We start from the raw sequence: 15,727 nt of genomic DNA on the forward strand, positions 1-15,727 counted from the left end.
GTGTGTGTGTGTGTGTGTGTGTGGCCAGCTCAGCCCACCAGGGGGCGGGGCTGGCTGGCATGTGGTGCTGGAGGATTGAACCGCGGTCCTTGTGCTTTGCCAAGCTTGTTTCAAGTAGGTGCTTTAGACCACTGAGCCATCTCTCCAGCCCAATGGCATGTTCTTTGCAGAACCTGTATTTGACACTGTGTTCTCTGATTTATATGTGTGTGGGTGTCAGTGGAGTTTGGATTTCTGTCTGTCAGCAGTTCCACATCTCGGCAGATAATCTCACTGAAAGGAGTTATCTGCGTGGAAAATGCCCCTTTCATATAAGCATTGATTAGACATGGGAGTGCATTTGCTTTTGTCTGTGGTTCTGAGACCTGGGTGGATGGTAGGAGACCTGAGTAAGCTAAGAACCAACTTGCTGGCTCGATGGTCTCATGGCACTGGAGACATGACAGGTGGGTGCCTTGTAGGTGGAAGAAGAGGGATGGGGAGCTCCACGTCCTTCTTTATCATGGACCATTGTCTCCAGATTATTCCTTACAGAGAGCTTATGGACACCACTGGAGGGTTTTTACACTGTGGAATCCTATTACTGGGAAATTCAGATAAGAGGGGTACCTCCCTTTTTTAAAATTGTATTTATTGCAGAAAGAACACCTAATGTGAAATCTGTCTTCCTACTACATACCCTATTCCCCTCTGAGACAGGAAGTGTGATTTTTTTTTTTTAATATTTATTTATTTATTTATTTATTTAGTGTGTGTGGCCAGCTCAGCTCACCAGGGGGCAGGGCTGGCTGGCATGTGGTGCTGGGGGATTGAACCGCAGTCCCTGTGTTTTGCCAAGCTTGTTTCAAGTAGGTGCTTTAGACCACTGAGCCATCTCACCAGCCCCAGGAAGTGTGATTTTGACATCAAATTTCATTCTGCTTTAAAATAAAAGCTGTTTTCATAATAAGAACAAATACAGTGTTTTCATTTGTAGGGGTCTCATTTGTTTTATAGGGTAATTTTTAGAAAACAAGTAATATAGTGTCTTGGGGGTATTGCACAAAGTTGAAATTAGTGTGATTTTTCAATGAGTTATTCCTTGTACCTTTTTCCTAGATCATTACTTCACACATACATTAAGAAAATTGCAAAACTGGATACAATAGTGTACACCTATAATCCCAGCTGTTTGGGAGGCTGAGGCAGGAAGATTGCAAGCTTCAGGCCAGCCTGGCCTACAGAGCCAGACCTTGTCCCAAAATGAAATACAAAATTAACATGTTGGAAATACGGCTCAGTGATACAGGACTTTACTAGCATGTTCAAGGACCTGATCCCCAGAACTGATGGATGGAAGCAAGGGAGGGAGGGAGAAAAGGAGGGAAGGAGAGGTGAGGGAGGAAGGGAAGAAGAGTAAGGAAGGAAGAAGCAGTGAAATCATTGTGTTTGCTTCTTACTGATGACACACCTCAGTTATAAAAGCCCTCCCACCTGGAACACCCTCCCTCCTCCACTTAGCTTACTTCTGGCCAGCTTAGCACCTAGAAAAATCCAGGCTAGAGATACCTCCTAGACCCCAGAGCAGCTCAGAAAAATTCAAAAGCCTGTGCTTGCCAGGTACGGTGGTGTGTGCATGTAGTTACAACTGTATGGGAGACAGAGGCAGGTGGATCTAGGAGCTCCAGGCCAGCTTGGGCAACATAGACCACGTCTCAGTGGAAAAAAATATTATTAAAACAAAAAAAAACCCTGCCCTATGGACCAGGGATATAGCCGTGTTGTAGTGCCTGCCTGGCAAACACAAGGTCCTGAATTCAATTTCTAGTATCCCTCCTCCCCCGCCAAAAAAAAGGCTGCCCTAGATTTTTGCCTTTTTTAAATAATGAAGATAAAAGAGATAATACATAGTTTTTAGCAAGAAAAGTACAAATGGCAGATTATTATCAAATTACTTCTCTGGGTGACCATAAAGGCAACATCTGTAGAGACACTTAAGATATTTCTTCACAGGTGTAAAAAATACTGTTCTCATGGAAAATTCAGAAGAGTTTAGAGGGAAAATAGCACTCAGTGCTTTTAGTTTCAGATGTTGTTTTGTTTGAGAACGTCTCACACACCTGTAATCTCAGCTTTCAGGAAGCTGATGTAGGAAGCTTGCTGTGCATTCAAGGCTAGAGTGTGAAGCATACTAAGTTCAAGAACAGCCTGAACTACAGAGAGAGACCCTGCCTCTAAAGAAAGACAGACAGACAGACTCCCTCTGTAGCGCAGGCTGGCCTTGGACTTGAACTTGTGGCCCACTCCAACCCCCACCACCCTGGCTTCTTTTGGATTAACTCTTGGCAAATCCTTTATTTTGGTCACATCTACCTCCCACGCTACCAAGTAATGTTTGCTTCAACAAAATAACATTTTTCTCTAGACTAATCTGTGTTGTCCAGATTTTGTGTTGAAGCTCTTGGGAGGCTGTAAACAGGTGGATTACTACGAGCCCGATCTAGTAGTGAGACCTGAACACCCTGTAGACCCTTCCCTAAAAATACACACCCAAATTTTGTATTGAAAACACCCACATTGAGGGTATTTGAGAAAATAAGAGTAGCTTCGCAGTATGGCTGCAAGCTGTAAATCACGGATCTCCATTGGTACAGCATTCCAGAGCAGAGTAAGAGATATCCAGAAGGGAGGTTTTATATTTCTTCTATGCTATAGTTAGACTTTTCACTTCAAAATCTTTTAGGTCCTCACACTCAGCATCTAGGTTTCTTCCTCAAAAGTATGTGAATGACTTATAACTTTCTTCACTGGTCCCACAGGTGACCTACCCCAACATCTGCAAGTAATGATCAACCTTCTGCGTTGTGAAGACAGAATCAAGCTGGTAAGAAGAGATCAAAGTGGCAAGTTTTCATTTTTAATTGTGAAATTTGGTGGGGAGCCATTCATGAGTAGGAAGGGGAAAGGTTTTTTGTCTTCTTTCATATTGATCCCGAGAGCTACCACCAGGCTGGGGTGCAGTTCAGTGGTAGAGCATGTGCTTAGCCTGTATGAGGCCCTGGGTTCCACCCTGGCACCAAAAAAAAAAAAAAAAAAAAAAGCCAAAGGCACATTTACTGCATGGGACCAGCAGAGGGTGTGTCACGTCTCTGCAGCAGTCTGCCAAATGCCATCCTATCTCTAGATTTAATTTGTATACTCACTTTACATGTTCTGAGTGTTCCCTCTGAGCTGGGCACTCTTCCTAGCACTTTAGATAGAAGTGAAACCTGGCTCTTGCTTTCAAATATTTCATCTTTATCACTAATTTTCTTCCTTCATGGAAAGAATGGGAGAGTACTGAAGTTCTTGGTCTGTTTTTATTTTGTTTTGTTTTATTTTTAATATTGGAGATTGAACCTGGGGGCTTTGCACTGAACTGCAACCCCAACAGTTTTAATTTTTTAATTTTGAGAGGGTCTCACTAACTCACTGAATTACCCAGACCAGACCGGCCTGGAAGTTATGATCCTCCTGTCTCAGCTTCCCCGAGTGCTGAGGGTATAAGTATGCGTACCACATTTTGCTAAGCTCTTGTTCTTGCTTTGGTGGAAGGAAGGTGGAGGGGAGGGCTGCCCCAGAGAGCAGACCAATGAGGACATCCCTGCCCTACGCAGGCCGTGCGCTTAGAGAGTGCCTGGGCAGACCGTGTGCGCTACATGGTGGTGGTGTACAGCAGTGGGCGCCAGGACACTGAAGAGAATATTTTGCTGGGAGTTGATTTCTCCAGTAAGGAAAGGTGAGTCTCATGGGATAACGCTTCCTTTGGGAGGGAGGGGCACAGCAACTACTACTGAATAGTTTCCGTGTTGTCCCATATTCCTGGGAGATGAGCATGTGTCCTGATGGAGAACAGATGGAGGTTGAGGCCCTGGGAGGAGAGGGTTACCGTTCCGGCTCTCATGCTTGGGTACAGTGTTGGATGCAGTCTTTGCTGTTGGGAAACTTAGAGTATATTAAGAAGACTGAAAAGTACACAGTACTTTTAACACTGGGAACTATAGAAGAGGAGGGACGTCTGTCTATATTTTGTTAGAATCACAGAATACCTGAGTCTGGGTATTTTATAAAGAAGGGAAGTTTATTTAGCTCACTATTTTAGAAGCTGAAAGTCCAGGATGATGCAGCGCCATCTGTTTGGGGAGGGGCTGATGAGAGATGGCATCCCAGTGGTGGGAATATGTAGACGAGATCACATGATGAGGAAACCATCATGAGAGAGAGATCCAGGGGTGAGGCTTGATCTTGTTGTGTGTGTGCGTGTGTGCCCGTGTGTGACCAGCTCTGCCCACCCTGGAGGCAGGGCTGGCATGGCAGGTGGTGCTGGGGATTGAACCACGGTTCCTGCACACTTGCCTAAGCTTGCCTAAGTAGGCGCTTTAGATCACTGAGCTATCTTGCCAGCCCTAAGGCTTGATCTTTTTATAGCAACTTGCTCTACTACTGGTAGAGCTTGTGTTTAGCGTGTGTGAAAACTAACTTGCCCTATGAAGTCAGCCTCAATTCCTTCCACAATGAAGCCATGACTTAATTACCTTCTACTAGGCCTCTCCTCTTTTTTTTATATATATTATTGGGTACAGGGTCTCACTGTGCAGTTCAGACTTGTAGTGATCATCCTGTCTCAGCCTCTCCAGTTCTGGGATTACAGGAGTGTACCACCACACCTGGTTTTGGCAGCTGGGGCCCGCATGGCATGAGGTCCTGGAGATCAGACCTCCCCACCTCTTGAAGGGTCTACCACCTCAGCACTACCATACTGGGGACCAAGCTTCCACCACATGGACCTCTAGGAAACACTGCAGCCTTATGCAAGCCATAGCAAGGAGCACATTAGCCTGGACGCTTCTTGAAGGAAGAGACACTGTGCTGCCCAAGAAGGATAAGCCAGGGTTAGCATTGGAAGCAGAGAAGATGCTTTCTAGGCTGACAGGCGTAGAGGGCATGTTTCAGGCTCCAAGGCCTGTATGACAGAATGTGCCTGCTGGTTTAACATCGAGCACCTGGTCTAAAAAGGTTGTATCACAGGCCTCAAGTACTTTGGGGCAGGATCCTGGTCTGGCTTTAGGAGTAGCTTGCAGTTTCCCAGCTACCAGAGGCCACTGGGGTTATATCATGGACATGTTACATATGTAAACCATTCATGTGACATTTGGGATGTACTCCTGCACATCATGCTAACCATGAATCTATGAAAACTAGACCAACGCAGACTCCTTACTTACTCATTGCCACTAATCTACTCATTCATTGAGCAGATAGTTTGCTGGCATTCTCTGGTGTACCAAGCAGTTGGTGAGGCCCCTGAAGCAAAGAAGCAGCAGCGCACAGTTCTTGGCCTCAAAGAGATACCAGCTAGCTCAGAAAACAGCTGTTACTAGCCATGAGGGTAAGAGGCCCAGTGATGGAGACACCCTGCTTCTCTCTGTGTGGACACAGTGGAGTGGCTGTAAGCCAGAGGAGCCAGTGCTCTTCAGCTGGTTCATACCAGACCAGTGGGTAGCAAGGCAAGTTCAAAGGTAGAGCAGGGCCAGGTAGAGTGGAGCAGAATAAATCCCAGAGGCTGTGAATGGCCACATTTAGGGGACACTTGTATCTCCTTGGTGTGAGCAAGCTGCTCTGAATTATAGGTGGTAACGTAGATCCTGTTGCTTGTTAGGACTGTGCTTTTGTGTATTTCTGTGGAACACCTCGTTGCATCATTTAGAAGTTTTCTGCAGCATACTTAGGTGGATCAAAGTTGGAGCTGCCACCTGTGGCCCCAGGCTATTTGGGAATTAAGTGTGGATGAACACACAGATCACCTTGTGCCAGGAGTTGAGCTCTGAAGAGACACTTGCAAACTAGAGGGCTTGGGGGCACTGTGGCGTGATGCCACTAAGCAGCTGCTCCCAGACATGATGAGGGCCCTTCCTTGGGGGCTGCGAGGCAGACACATTCTGTATTTAAGTGTTGCAGCTACAGTTGTCTTCACATGACAACCCAGTCCTTGGGAAATTTTTCCAGAGGAGAGATTTCTTACCACCAGAGTCTATTTAGTAATTGTTTCTCCCCCTGAACTGAAACTTGCTTCCTTTGGGCTGCACTTTGATGTTGATCCTGATTGTGAAGGCTCTTAGAGTCTAGCCTGCCTCCTATTAGACATCCCTGGCTAAAGCTGCAAAGTACAACACAGTTGATCAAAAGCACTGTGAACATCACCTTCCATCCCTGTGAAATTTAATCCTGAAATTTCCCTGTGAGTGGGGAGCCCTGCCTGTCGTTGTGTAAGTGAGCAGTCAGAAGCTCAGGAGGCTGCAGTGAGCACACCAGGATCCCCCTGGTAGGCAGGTGAGCAGGAACCTGGACTCGGGAGACCCCTCATGTGTTCCTCCCAAGCACGGAGGGCCCCGCCACAGCTGCATCAGGCCTACCAACAAGGAAGCGCCAGGCTCTCCTATTCTCCCTTGGTCTGAAACAAAGTCCTAGCTAGCCCTTGCCAAAAGCCTTTGGCCTATGGAGGCCATAGTATTCTTGTTTTCTTAAATTTGTGCTATGAGATTTTGTTTCCCTTAGTCTAAAAGAGGAAGGGAGGGAGGAGCATTGCCCCAGAGGGTATCCTCTTGGGCTCCCAGTGAGAAGGTGACCATGTGCTCCATTAGAAGAGTACTGAAGTAACGGCAAGTCGGGGTAGCTCGCATGTACTGAAGATCAGGCACCACTCCTGGACTTGATCTTGGGTTAATTTTTATTTCAGGTACAGGACCATTTTGAGTTCTGTGATCATGCTCCACTGTCCTCCACATGTTAGTGTCCTTCCATCTGTGAGGCCTTCCAGAGCAGATCCTTGTGATAGGCTGCCCCCTGCTTGTACCCTGTTCCTATTGTACAGACTCTGGGGACTTGGGACCTGCGTTCTCCTCCGTTAGTTGCTCCAACCAGAGTCCCTCTTTATCCTTTGGTTGGTTCTTTTCTTTGTCTGTCTGTCTGTCTGTCTGTCTGTCTGTCTGTCTGTCTCTTTCTTTCTTATATATGTATTTTTGGTTGTTACAGGGTCTCACTACATAGCTTGGACTTACGATCCTCCTGCTTTCAGCCTTCCCAGCACTGGGATTACAGGCGTGTGCCACTATGCCCGGACTCTTGCTGGCTCAGCCCACCCTCAGGGCAGGGCTGGCATGGCATGTGTTGGGATCGAACTGCGGTCCCTGCGCTTGTCTAAGCTTGCCTAAGCAGACACTGTAGTCTGCTGAGCTATCTCGTCGGCCCATCCTCTGGTTCTTTCTACCCTGAAGAGATCCTTTTCCCCTAACTACATCCATTCCCTACTTTCCATATACATCTAATTCTGAACCTGAGCCTTTTGGTCTCCCACCCTGTATTCAGTGCAGTTCTCTCTGCTGTGATGTCCATGCTTTACTAGTCCGGGCTTAGTTTGCAGTGCACCCTCCTGAGCATTCTGCTTTATCAGATTTAAGCTCCAAAGGACCAGTCCTTCCTGACATGGACACAGCTGAGTAGTTTGGAGAGCCCTGTGAAGCTCAACACAAACTTACTTTGTTTTTTTGTTTTGTTTTGTTTTGTTTTTTGGCAGAACCGGGGATTGAACTGAGGTCCTTGTGCTTGCCAGGCAAGCGCGTATTCTACTGAGCCATCTCCCCTGCCCCAACACAAACTAATTTTGAAGCTCTGCAAGAGAAATACAGGGAACCACCAAGACTGGGTAGGACTTCAGGATAGGAAGAAGAGTAGGTAGAGAATCTGCTCAATCCAAGGCTCAGGCTTGAAATGACCTTACCCCCAGATGAAAAGCCCAAGATTGTAGGAGGTCTGTGGGGTAAGCATTGCTCTGGTAAAGGACCAGGTACTAAGCGCCCAAGCTCCATGTCCAGTCAGGCGTGTGAGCAAGTGCGACCAGCTCCCAGCAGGCTGTTAAGCAGTGGCAGAGATGTGAGCTCAGGATTGTAGGTGGGTGTCAGGCCAGCCTTTGGCATTGTTGCAGCAGTTTGTGACAAGCCAGCTGTTTTTTTTAAGTGCCTAAAGAATTTTCTTAAGAATCTGAGGAGCCCCTCTGATAATAAGCCCTTTCTTTCCCTCTGTGTTTGTGGCACCAGTCTCTAGAGTCGGTAAGTATCATTTCACTGTTAGCATGGGCAAAACAAAACCAGATCCAGCTAGTTTATGAAATGGTAGCTACACAAAACATAGAAAACCAGAAGTCTGAAAATGAACTGCACTGTCCTCTCTACAGTCACCGAAGAATAATGAGATTGGGGTTGGCTGCCACCACTTGCCCCAGTGCCTCAGCTAGGTCTGGCCCTCTACCAGCACAGCACCAGTCATCACAACTTCTTCCTGCCAAAGTATGGGTACTTGGTCATTTGGTTGTTCCTGTACCCCAAGAGCCTCTGGCTGATAGTTACATCCACACACAAAAAATGATGCAGCCACTTGATGGCTGCCTTGAGCACAGTCACCCCAGACCAGTGTCTTTTAGAATTAATTGATGAGCGGTGCCTGCCCAAGTTGCATGAGCACCGCTGTCTACACCCCGCAGTCTGCCATAGGTCAGTGGAGCTTGTCTGTGAGCTGGACAGGTGGAGTGAGGAGAGCAGGGAAGCCCATACATGGTTATAGGTAGACTGACTCCGATGTCTTCTCTTCCCACCTTGCAGTAAGAGCTGCACCATTGGGATGGTTCTCCGACTGTGGAGTGATACGAAGATCCACCTTGATGGTGACGGGTGAGGACATATCTCTCAGAGACTTTTTCTCTGTAGATTCAGAAGCACCAGCTGATTTGGGCCTTCTTAGATAATCAATCACATGCCTGACATGGTGGTATCCTCCAGGGAGTCTCGCAAGATACACATCCTGCACATTCTGTAAGGGAGTTTCGGTGATGTGCTACTGGTGAAAGGGAGTTGCTGATGTGCTGCACTGTGAGGCTCAAGAGCAGCAGCTCACTGATCGTCCTTCATGTGCCTTCACTTGTCACTGTGTGTGCTCAGTAGGGCAGGGTCCTGAAGCTCACAGATGAGCAGGTTACAGCAAGGGCTCACTGTTTTGGGAGTTCAGGAAGAGACATGAAACTGACAGCCATAGCAGTGCTTCAGGTGCTACTGTGGGTCCTGTTGACAGGATTGACACAGTTCCGCCCTAGGTAGGGAACAAAGGGTTGTCAGCATTCTGCATGCACTCACTCCCAGGAGAATAGACTGGGTAAGATGGTAAGTGGAAAGAAGTGACATGGGAAATTGTCCCTGCGCTACAATTCCAAGCAGGTAAAACTTACACAGCTTCAAAGAGAGGCCTGGAAGGGAAAACTAAAAATTTAATTTGTTGAAATGGTGGGTTTCTGTGAAGATTTTCCTTTTTAAAAAAAATTTGTCTACCATCAATATATTTTCTTACAATTACGGGGCGGTAATGGGTGGTCAGGAACAGCTGTGGAAACGCAAGCACTGGTGCCACAGTCCTTCTTGCTTCTGCCGTCTGCTAGACTTTCAGTGTTTGGCAGAGCTGGTCTTGCTAAGTTAAAAACAAGACTTCCTATTAGGGTGGGATTTTTTCAGCTTTTGCCCATGTTTGTGCTCCAGTGGGTTCTATAATCCATCAGACAGCTCTAGATGAGCTTGTTTTCAGAGTACACAGTGATTGAAGGGGTCTGATTTCTCATCATGGGTCCTTTCCTTTTGTTTTTCTCAGCGGGTTCAGTGTGAGCACAGCTGGAAGAATGCACATATTTAAGCCCGTATCTGTCCAGGCCATGTGGTAAGTGGGGTTCAAGGGACTGTTAACTCTTCAGAAATAGTTTTCTAGATGACAGCATAAATAGAAAAATCCTCTCTACTAATAAACTTATTTAAGGGTATGTATGGAAAGATACACCTAATATGAAATTTGTATTTTAACCATTTTGAAATTACAATTCAGTGCCATTCAAGTATATTCATACTATTGCAAGGACTTTTTCATCTTTCCAAACAGAAACTCTGAAGCTGTTAACTAATAACATTTTCTTTTCCTTTCCCCAGGCTTTGTAACCTCTGTTCTTCCTGTTTCTATGAGTCTCCCCATTCTAGGAACCTCAAATAAGTAAATTATACAGTATTTGTCTCATTCCTCTCAGCATAGTGCTTAAGGGTTTATTCATGTTGTAGGATGTGCCAATTTTTCCTTATGTGTTCAAAAGCTGACTGATACTCCATGGTATGAATGCATCACTTTGTGTTTATTCATCTGTTGGTGAACGTTAGGGTTGTTTCTGCCTTTGGGCTAGTGTGAGTAATGCTGTTGTGATCTTCTGTGTACATTTACTGGAGGCTCTGCTTTCAGTTCCTTTGTTATATACCTAGAAGTGAAGTTGCTAGATCATATGGTAATTCTGTGTGAACATTTTGGAGAATCACCGAACTTTCCCATAGTGGCTGTGCCATTTTATATTCTCACCAGCAAAATATCAGGTTCTAGTTTCTACATAGCTTTGTCAATTCCTGTTTTGTTTTGTTTTGTGTGTGTGTGTGTTTTGTTTGCTTGTATTACAGTAATGGGGATTGAACACAGGCACAGGGCCTGTGCATGCCAGGAAAGTAATCTTCCCCTGTTCTATATCCCCAGCCCGTGTTTTGTTTTGAGGTAAGGTCTCCCTAAAGTTGCCAAGGCTCCCCTAAAACTTGAGACTGTTAACACAGAATTACCATGTGATCTAGCAACTTCACTTCTAGGTATAATTCCAGAGTGCTGGAATTAATAGAGGTGCACCACTGCACCTAACTTGTTTATTTTTTATGATCACTACCTTAATGGTTGTGAAATGATAGCTCATGGTTTTGATTTGCATCTCTCTAATGACTTGATGTTGAGCATTTTTTCATGTGCATGTTTACCAGTGATGTATCTTCATTGGAGAAATACCTATTCAAGTCTTTTACTCATTTTTAAATGCATTTTAAAAATTACTGTTGAAGGTGCATTTTTCCCTCTCTGTAGCCCATGGTGATAAAATGTTACTCACTCCATCTAGTTGGCAGATGGTAGGTGCTGCGTTTTCAGTGAAGGGAACTGCACTCTGTTAGGTGTGGCCGGAGCAACTGGAGATGACAGAACAGACATGAGTTTTACAGAGGAGCAAAAGAGGGTGACATAGTGAAACATTTTTAGTGTCCTTTCTCCTGTCCCACTGTGCTTTCCGGAAGTCCTCTGCAGTTAGTGTCTGTGTGAGGAAGCCAAGCCTCTTAAGCTGTGATCACATCGATGGGCTACTGGCGAGGCTAGAAGTTCAGTTATTAGGATGATGCACTCAGATTGCTCTGGTATAGTATGATCTTTCTTTTCTGCTATGAGGCTTCATCATGGCTCCTACATTAAGGATACCACAACTTCAGAAGTCAGTCATAATTCTTTGGAGTTAAAGGAATGTAAAGTAACATGTAAACTAGCCTGTTTAGAAGAGGTAGGAAATTTTGGTGGCTTGCTGTTATCTTTTACCCCTTTGGAAATGAACAAGGATGTTGCGTATGCTTGCGGACATGTATCTCCCAGGGACTAGATCTGAGTCCTACCAGCTGTCTCAGACTGCCACACGTGGTACACATGCACTTATATATAAGCTTGTGCGTCCTTTATAAATCTTCCCACCTTAAATCTTCTGTCAGAGGGAAAAGCCAGCACTTCTTGTGCCTTTCCAGGCCTGACCTTCCCCACCTTCACCCCCAGGTCTGCCCTGCAGGTGCTTCACAAGGCCTGTGAGGTGGCTCGAAGGCACAACTACTTCCCCGGTGGTGTGGCACTTATCTGGGCCACCTACTATGAGAGTTGCATTGGGTCTGAGCAGAGCTGCATCAACGAGTGGAATGCCATGCAGGACCTGGAGTCCACGCGGCCCGATTCCCCGGCACTGTTTGTTGACAAGTACGTGTGGCACCCAACTCCCTGGCTCTGGGCCTGTCAGGCACAGCTGCATGAAGAACCTTGACTGACCATTGCCTTCCCAGAACCAGCTTTTGTCACAGGGATATAACCTGGGGCTCCTGGGACACTTTTGGGTATTGGGTATGTGGCATATACCCCATTTAAAAGTTAGAGACAGGGCCAGGGCGATGACTCAGTGGAATAAGCACTTCCCTGGCAAGTGCAAGGGCCTGAGTTCAATCCCCGGTTCCGCAAAAAAAGAAAAAAAGAAAAAAAAAAAAAAGAAAGAAAAACTCAAAAGCAAATAAAAGTTAGAGACAAATGATGAATGTGTTTTTGGGGAATAAATCCCTAACTTCCATCAAACCACAAAGCATGTGCTGTTAACTTACTCACCTTCTCTGGGTGGTGCTCTGTGTTTGGGGCTTTCCTTTGCACATTGGCAAGTCTTAAATTTCCAAAGCTTCCCTCTCTACTTCCAGGAGACTTGCGAACATGATCTCTGTTTCTTCAGGTGCCTTAATCCAAGAGTCTGCCTTTGCAGCATGGATAGTGAAGTGGATGGCCTTTGTCATGTGGTCACCAGTGGTAGTAATGTGGCCTGAGGCCGTGCTCTTCAGAGTTTAATGTGAGAAAAGAAAGAAAGCTGTTCTGTTTAGATCAAGAACCTCTTCCCCTGGGCCAGGGATATGGCTCAGTGGCACATCACCTGCCTGGCAAGCATGAAGTCATGAGTTCAGTTTGTGGTATAAAAAAAAAAAAGAGAGAGAGAGTGAGAGAGAAAGAAAAAAAAATTCTGCTAGAATGCTGATTTTTGTTTTGCTTGAGGCAGGCTCTTGCTATGTAGTTCAGGCTGGCCTTGAACTCTTTAAGTACCCCAGGCTAACTTTTTGCTAGTCCTCCTGCCTTAGCCTCCCAAGTGCTGGAGTTATAAATGTGTGCTACCATGCCCAGCTTAGGACATGCCTTTTGTTTATGTTTTTTATAGTACTGGTCATTGAACCCTGGGCCTTTACATGGAGCTGCATGCTCCTGTTTTTAATGTTTTAATTTAGAGTATTGTTAAATCAGTAAGTTGTCTGTGCTCTGCTCAAATTAATGATCCTCCTGCCTCAGCCTCCCAGAGTCCTGGGATATAGGCATGTACCACCATGCTTAGCTGGTGCTGAATTGCAGACAGCTATTGACAGAGAAGCAGCCCAGATGACTGGAAGCAGCATTCAAATATGCAAAGAACTGATGAGAAAGCGTGGCAGGAGGTGATGTTGCTTTAGATAGATGAAAGGGAAGGACTGTCCTGGTCTTGTGTGACCCTGGAAAGGGCTGGTGTGTAGGAGTTACAAGGAAGACATCAATACTGATTTTGTATGAGAATGACATGACAGGCTGCTTCAGCTGTGTATGTGGCCATGTTCAGGAGACACTAAAGGATGCCATATTTTGGCATGTTACACAGGCATTTCCTTTCCAGACTGCCATTTGTCTTCTTCGCTACCTTCTACTCTGTGGCACCTCCTGGAATAAGACATGGGGCAGGCATTCACACCTCTCCCAGCCCCAGAAAATAACACACTGGAAGTGAGCCCTACGTGCCCGGCCACACTCCACTCCACCCCAGGGCAGCTGTGGCCCCTGACCTCAGGCACCCTATAGTTCTGTGCTTTACTAAGTTTCTTTCTTTCCAGGCCCACCGAAGGGGAAAGGACTGAGCGTCTCATCAAAGCCAAACTGCGAAGCATCATGATGAGCCAGGATCTTGAAAATGTGACCTCGAAAGAGGTAAGAGGACTCTTGCTCTGGTAGCAGGCCAGGGGGTCACAGGGTGTACATTTGTGCAGCAGAGTCAGGCCTGGACAACACCTTGTCATGTCCAGATCCTCTTACCCTCTCTTGCAGGCTTTTCTCTGCCTTTGTACAAGGGCAGCAGGACTTGGTGAAAAGCACACTGGCCTTGGAATCTGCCTCTAGTTCCAGAGCTGCCACTACTAAAGCTGTGAGACTTTGGATGTGGTTTTTTGCCCTCTCTGACCTCACCTGTTTGATCTTTCATGACAGTTCCATGTGGTGCCTGGGTTGCACCCAGAAGCATTTATCCCCCATATACATACTACCCCCCCACCCCCCATGCACACACACCCATGGGACTGAGAACTGAACTCAGGAAGTGCTGAACCACATTTCTAGTCCTTTTCATTTTTCATTTTGAGACAGGGTCTCTAAGTTGCCCACTCTGGCCTTAAGCTTGAAATCCTCCTGCCTCAGTCTCCCAAGTAACTGAGATTACAGGTGTGTCGCTGTGTCTAGTAGCATTTGCTATTAATGCCCTTGCCACCTCTTCTGCCCCACATTGCCTTGGGGTGTTTTTTTTTTTTTTTTCTTTTTTGTCTTTTTGTGACAGGATCTCACTGTGCAGTTCAGGCTGGCCTTGAGCTCACTTTGTAGCCCAGACTGGTCTCAAATTCTCTCTCAGGAACCCTCCTGTCTCATCCTCCTCAGTGCTGGGATTATAGGCGTGCCCCACCTTGCCTGGCCTTGCCTTGAGTTTTCTCTGTGACAGATAAAAAACTGCTTTCTAACCACGTGTGGTGGTGTGCACTTGTAATCCTGGCACTCAGAAAGCTAAGGCAGGAGGATTTCTAGGAGTTCAAGGCCAACCTGAACTGCATAGTGAAACCCTGTCACAAACCAAACACTTTTTTCTGTACAGGTTTATAACAGAACAGCACATTCCAACTCCTGGACTGTTTTCCTGCACCGGTTGAGGCTTTTTTTGTTTGTTTACTGTTCCTTTTTGTTCTAGGAGTGCAGTGAATTATAATAACTTAAAACTGGGTGGAGAAAAATGATTACATATGTCTAAATACTTTTTTGTTTTGTTTTGTTTTGTTTTGTTTTTGTCTTTTTGGCGGAACCGGGGATTGAACTCAGGCCCTTGTGCTTGCCAGGGAAGCATTTATTCTACTAAGCCATCTCCCCGCCCCCCTAAATACTTTTTTTGTACTGGGAATCAAATTCAGGATCTAACACTTGCCAGGCAGGCACTGCATCACTGAGATAAATCCCCAGCCCTTTAATATATATATTTTAGTAGCATATTTTAGAAATCATATTGTGATACCTTTGCAGGGAAAAGGAAACTGACTTTATAGTCTCATAGTGATATATTTGATATTTATTTACTTATTTGGTACTGGGGATCAAACTCAGGACCTTGCGTTTGCCAGGCAGGTGCTTAACGCTGCCCTAGTCCTGATATATTTTATATTTAATTGTGAAAAGATAAGTGCTTTAAACTTGGTAGAAAAGATCTCATGAAATTCAGATTCCTTATTTGAAATCATAAACTTCTCGTAGCTGGGTTTACTTGTAGGCTGAGTAACGTGAATTCTTGTCACCCTTGCTGCTTGCGTCCAAATGTGTTACTCTGAGGGAAAGGGAAAAACAGAGGGAGGGAGGGAGAAGAAAGACACCCTTTTTGGAAATACTCATAGTTTGCATTTTGATTTTAGTTGCTTGGAGGTGGACAGTTGTTTTCTTTAACAAATCACTATCCCTAACATTTTCCCCTTTGCAGATCCGTAATGAATTAGAGAAACAGATGAACTGTAACTTGAAAGAATTCAAGGAATTCATAGACAATGAAATGCTGCTTATCTTGGGACAGATGGACAAGCCCTCCCTTATCTTCGATCACCTTTATCTCGTAAGAGGCACATCTCAGCAGTAACTGTTTCAGGGTTGTAAATCAGACCAGGTTTGGAGACTGTAACAAGTTACAGAGAAAACCTTTGAGTCGCTGCCGGAGCTCCCACCCTAT

At 45.6% G+C, this 15,727-nt stretch overlaps 1 protein-coding gene across 3 annotated transcripts in view; it reads left to right on the top strand.

Annotated features, from left to right (window-relative positions):
* The window catches only part of Ssh1 (slingshot protein phosphatase 1), a 72,169-nt gene that overhangs the window by 36,784 nt on the left and 19,658 nt on the right, over positions 1 to 15,727 (top strand). The window contains exons 4-10 of one of the 3 annotated variants that reach the window (XM_004636275.2): positions 2,799 to 2,863; positions 3,636 to 3,757; positions 8,673 to 8,741; positions 9,706 to 9,771; positions 11,716 to 11,910; positions 13,596 to 13,689; positions 15,485 to 15,613. In XM_004636275.2, coding sequence (XP_004636332.1) covers positions 2,799 to 2,863; positions 3,636 to 3,757; positions 8,673 to 8,741; positions 9,706 to 9,771; positions 11,716 to 11,910; positions 13,596 to 13,689; positions 15,485 to 15,613 — 740 coding nt within the window. Of the gene's footprint in view, positions 1 to 2,798; positions 2,883 to 3,635; positions 3,758 to 8,672; positions 8,742 to 9,705; positions 9,772 to 11,715; positions 11,911 to 13,595; positions 13,690 to 15,484; positions 15,614 to 15,727 lie in introns of all 3 variants that reach the window. The other 2 variants (XM_023720929.1, XM_023720928.1) reach the window with 2 other exon arrangements.

Source organism: Octodon degus, unplaced genomic scaffold (assembly GCF_000260255.1).
Source record: "Octodon degus isolate 3935 unplaced genomic scaffold, OctDeg1.0 scaffold00079, whole genome shotgun sequence".
In the NCBI taxonomy this organism is placed as follows: domain Eukaryota; kingdom Metazoa; phylum Chordata; class Mammalia; order Rodentia; family Octodontidae; genus Octodon; species Octodon degus.